At 34.6% G+C, this 4,402-nt stretch overlaps 1 protein-coding gene across 1 annotated transcript; it reads left to right on the top strand.

Annotated features, from left to right (window-relative positions):
• The first annotated feature begins 3,286 nt into the window (after positions 1-3,286).
• On the top strand, positions 3,287-3,724 carry LOC134272493 (uncharacterized). The gene has a single exon (XM_062754717.1). It carries the CDS (start codon positions 3,287-3,289, stop codon positions 3,722-3,724), a length of 438 nt encoding a protein of 145 aa, XP_062610701.1.
• The last annotated feature ends 678 nt before the right edge of the window (positions 3,725-4,402 follow it).

The following is a 4,402-nucleotide window of genomic DNA, read 5'->3' as shown; positions in this document are numbered from 1 at the left end:
GTGCACTTTCGGGTTATCGGGTTTTCTATGTAAAACGGACAAAATTAATTCTAGGAATTCTAGGAAACAATTTCAGTGATCGTAGAAACGGATGAAATAGTTCTAACATTCTAACCTATGAAAATTAGCTCGCAAAATTTTTTTAACGGTGTCTTACTATAAAAATAAAACAAAAGGAGTCGTCTGATCCGGCGTGACCATGCAAGACTAATAAATACACCGAATCAATTTATAGTATTAATCGATTTTATTCCATACGTATATAACTTTATTTAAGAATTCAATATTACATTTGGCTATTTGGTTAGATCTTGTTTATCTAATTTTAAATTGGTTGCCGACTTTCAAAATACCGCCCTTCGAAAATGCCTAATATGAGATAACCGGTTCAGTGTAAAATGATATTTAAGGTTTAATAATTCATTTGCCGAATTAAACCTTTTTTCGTTATTATTAAAAACAGTACACACAGAGTTTAATAGCGATGATTTATAATTATTTAGTCGGAAAAGTCGCATTTCACTCTTTTAATATTTGTTAATTAATTTTTCTGTTTTGTATTGTAAAGAAGAAAGTATTTAACCACTCAATGTTCGTTAATAAATACGAGGTTTTAAGTATCTGTAATGTAAAATGTTAACTTTACAAGTCAGAGCTTAGCGTAAACGTATATGACTTGTGCAGTTGTAGCAGATTCATATTCTCATGACACAGTTTACATGTATTAATGCAGATCGCCATTATTTTAATAATTATTTAGATTTATATTCAGAAAATTTAATTTTCTTGAACTGTTTCGTTCTTGATAGATCTATCATGTTAAATTTATTAATGTTTGTTAAAGCCGTTTTCTTTAAACCTTTCTTTCGGCCAGTCTTCTACTTGTATTATTTTCTAAGATATTAATATTTAATTGCGATTTTTGGATACATCGCAGATTGTAAGCTTTAGACATCAAATACAAATAATTAATTTATTGCGTAAATTTCTTTCGTGAAATAACTTGGTACTATTAGATAAATTTATTAGATAGCTATAGAAAATTAAAATGTATATTTTTCATAAATAATAAATCTGTTTATAGAGTTTCAAAATTCACACACTTGAGAAGAAATTAAAAAAAAAAAATACAGTCTCCATTTCATAAAAATCCATTTAATCACTGTCAATTTTTTATATATATAAATAAACAACTTTTGTAAAATTAATACAGAGATCTCAGGTTCTTTTTAAAATAATTAAATTACTTTATAGCTTAGATTTGAAGCTCTGCGAGTATTTTAATTAAAATATAATTTAATTTTAATAATCTTTAAATTTAATTCAAAATAATCTTTTCGTCTTGTCAAAAAACGGTCCGCATTTTGAAACAATCCTATCAGGTTTTGCGTTTATCCTATCGTGTAGATCGTTTATCAGGTATATCGTGTTTTGCGTTTATCGTGTTTTGCGTGTATCGTGTTTTGCGTTTATCGTGTTCTGCGTTTATCCTATCGTGCGTGTATCCTGTCCTATCGTGCGTGTATCCTATCGTATCGTGCGTGTATCCTATCGTATCGTGCGTGTATCCTATCGTATCGTGTATCCTGTAAAGAATAACGATGCGGGTACTGTAATACACACTTTTCGAGCGTTAGTCTCGCACCTGCCTGAGAGATAAGGGTATTTAATATTTATATTTATTCTAAAGACCTTTGCATGTCGCGGCATTGAGGTTTGGGTGCAGTGCTAATATGACGTCATAAACGTTAATTGTTTTCCGAACCGTCGGATTTTGGCGTGTCAGACCATCGGGGTTTGGCGCAGACCATCGGACTTTGGCGTGACCATCGGACTTTGGAGTCCCATCGCACTTTGGAGTCCTACACATATACTTTTATATTCAAGCTAAACATTGATTCTATGGCACAAGCATTTTAGGAAGTAGGAAGAACTTGCGGTATATAAATACATGTTACTTAACAAATTGAATAAAAACGTCATTCAACGTTTCTGGCTTTTAAAAGATAAAAAAAGTTTTCACCAGCATTAGCTTCGTGCATTAAGGCTCGCAAAAAAAAATGATATATCAGATCAATATACCATTTGATACTAAGTGGTCTGTAGCAATGGTTTTTCATGTTGGGGGAGGGGGGGGGGGGCTCCAACAAAATAAAAAGCTGCGTTCTACAGAACTGTCCTACACGTGTACCATTACATCTATTTTTCCCATGATAGATTTCTTCCGTATAAATCTAGAACAGGTGTCAAGTCTCAGCCATTACGGGTTACTGTATCAAAATTGCCAGCTAATCGGAGATAAAATTTAACAATTTGCTTTGAGATTAAATCCGTCAAAAGAAGGCAGACAATTGTAGAAAATGTGACCAAACCTATATGAATAAACTTCACCTAGAAATTTTCTTAAATTGAATTTCGGTTAGAAACACATGCATGTGGTTCACGTATTGCAGTCCTTTTTTAAAGGACAGCAACTTGTTGTGTATAACTAGAGCCAGTTAAAAAACGGGCAGGACTTTCGTCCTGTTTGACAAAAATTAACAAAAATGGGGTGACCACGTAAACTGTGACGGTGATGGTCATGCTAGTCCATTTTAGGGTAGGTACATGTAAAACCGTTTTTTGTTCCCTAAAATCGTTACACTGGTGTTTAAAGTCATATTTGCTACCGAATTTGTGCATTTGTAGACCTTTTTGGTGAAAAAGTTACTTTTCTCCTAATGAGTGACTCAAAGTTTAAAGGTGAGAACTCCTCACCGGTACAAAATACTAGTTGACGCCTCTTCCCGCAGCGGTCAGTGGAACATTAAGCCACATGTCCGTTATCGACATCAGCCTTCGGGCTATAACGGAAAAAGATGAACTCTTTTAATACTCTGCAAGAGTTGTTGAAAAAGATAAGAATCTGTGGAATGAGGATGGAATAGATGACAGAATTAGATACATTACTCAACAGCATTAAGACAACCAGTCTGAAATTGAGACTTTGAAAAGGAAACGAGGATCTGAATGCAAAAGTTCACCAGATCATAAGTGATCATTGAAAACTAGATATCGGTTTTGTTAGAATCCATCGTAACGGATCTCGAATGCCAGGCAATAAACCCAGAACCATTACGGGAAAACAACGCGACTCTAAAGATAAGGACCAGATTCCTGCAGCCCAAAGAGCTTTCCGGGAAAAGGAGAAAAAAGAGAACCTTGCTACATTACACCTCAAACACCAGACTGAGTGCAAATTAACGAAAGTAGAAGGAGGCTTAAAGAGATCAATACATAGTACAGAATGAACAAAATAGAGACCAAGATAATTTGGAATAAAGTTGTGTTTTCCAACGGAAATGTGTATCGGGAAAAGGTTACCACGCCTAGAGTTGAAGATCAACTCTTTGTAGACGAGGCAGAAGAGGAAAAGTTAAACGAGATAGAGGCGGTGACAAGTGATCCTGTCCATGACGGTGGCAATGTCTTCAAAGCGGTGGCAACAAAAGCGAATACGTATGAAGAGGTCAGACAGTTTTACAAAAAAGTTATGAGTGACCCAAACTCCGCCAACGCGCACCATTACGTCCTAGCATACCGGATACAAAATGCACAAAGGAACATCCCCGATGGATACTATGATGATGGAGAATACGGCGCAGGTAGGAGAGTGGTCCGGCTTTTAGGAGATCAGAGTGCCACTAACTTCGCATTCGTTATTGCACGGATAATCAATTTTTAAGCTCCCAGAGACATATGTTACCCACAAACTTGTCAAAAACGGTAAAAATTCGCGTTTTCCGACTACATCTGGTTTGGCCAGAATAAATCGTATTTTTGGACGTATTTTGACGACTCCATTAGATTGAACTTGACATTTTCAACAACTTTGCTTCTTTGATGCATAACAAATTATCAATACTTTTTGAGATATCTGGAAAAAACTTTTGGCCCCTTTAGATCCCTTTACTTAGGGGTCAGCCCTTTCCCCAACATATCATTTGAAAGATCTGTTTATTCTGCACAAATTATGTTCTATATATTTTAACAAAATATTTTTAGTTAGGAAGATAAAAAGCAAAATATGAGTAATTTTTGGTTCTTGTAAGCGTTCTAATTTTGACCCCTATATAGCGCCATTTTGAATAGAGAAATCGAAAAACAAAGACCGATGTGCGCAACTTCAATCTTTTTTTTTAATCTTAAATCAGTAGAATTTCTGTTTTAGCTTTAGCCGTCTGTGAGCCTTTGTCTGGAAACGAAAGATTATAAATTTTAGTTTAAAGGGAAATAATTCAAAACTGAAAGTGAATTTTTGAATTTTTTTTTGATAGAGTTTATAAACGTCTATAACCTCTGAAAATTTGAGCAAAATCCGTTGAGAAATGAGTAAGATATGAGACCTTAAAGTTGCGGTCTA

The sequence above is a fragment of the Saccostrea cucullata genome, unplaced genomic scaffold, assembly GCF_032062105.1.
Source record: "Saccostrea cucullata isolate Sc308-1 unplaced genomic scaffold, CSIRO_AGI_Scuc_v1 ctg4229, whole genome shotgun sequence".
Classification (NCBI taxonomy): Eukaryota; Metazoa; Mollusca; class Bivalvia; order Ostreida; family Ostreidae; genus Saccostrea; species Saccostrea cuccullata.
Note: the sequence above shows the minus strand (reverse complement) of the source record. Positions and strands in the feature narration are given on the sequence as shown.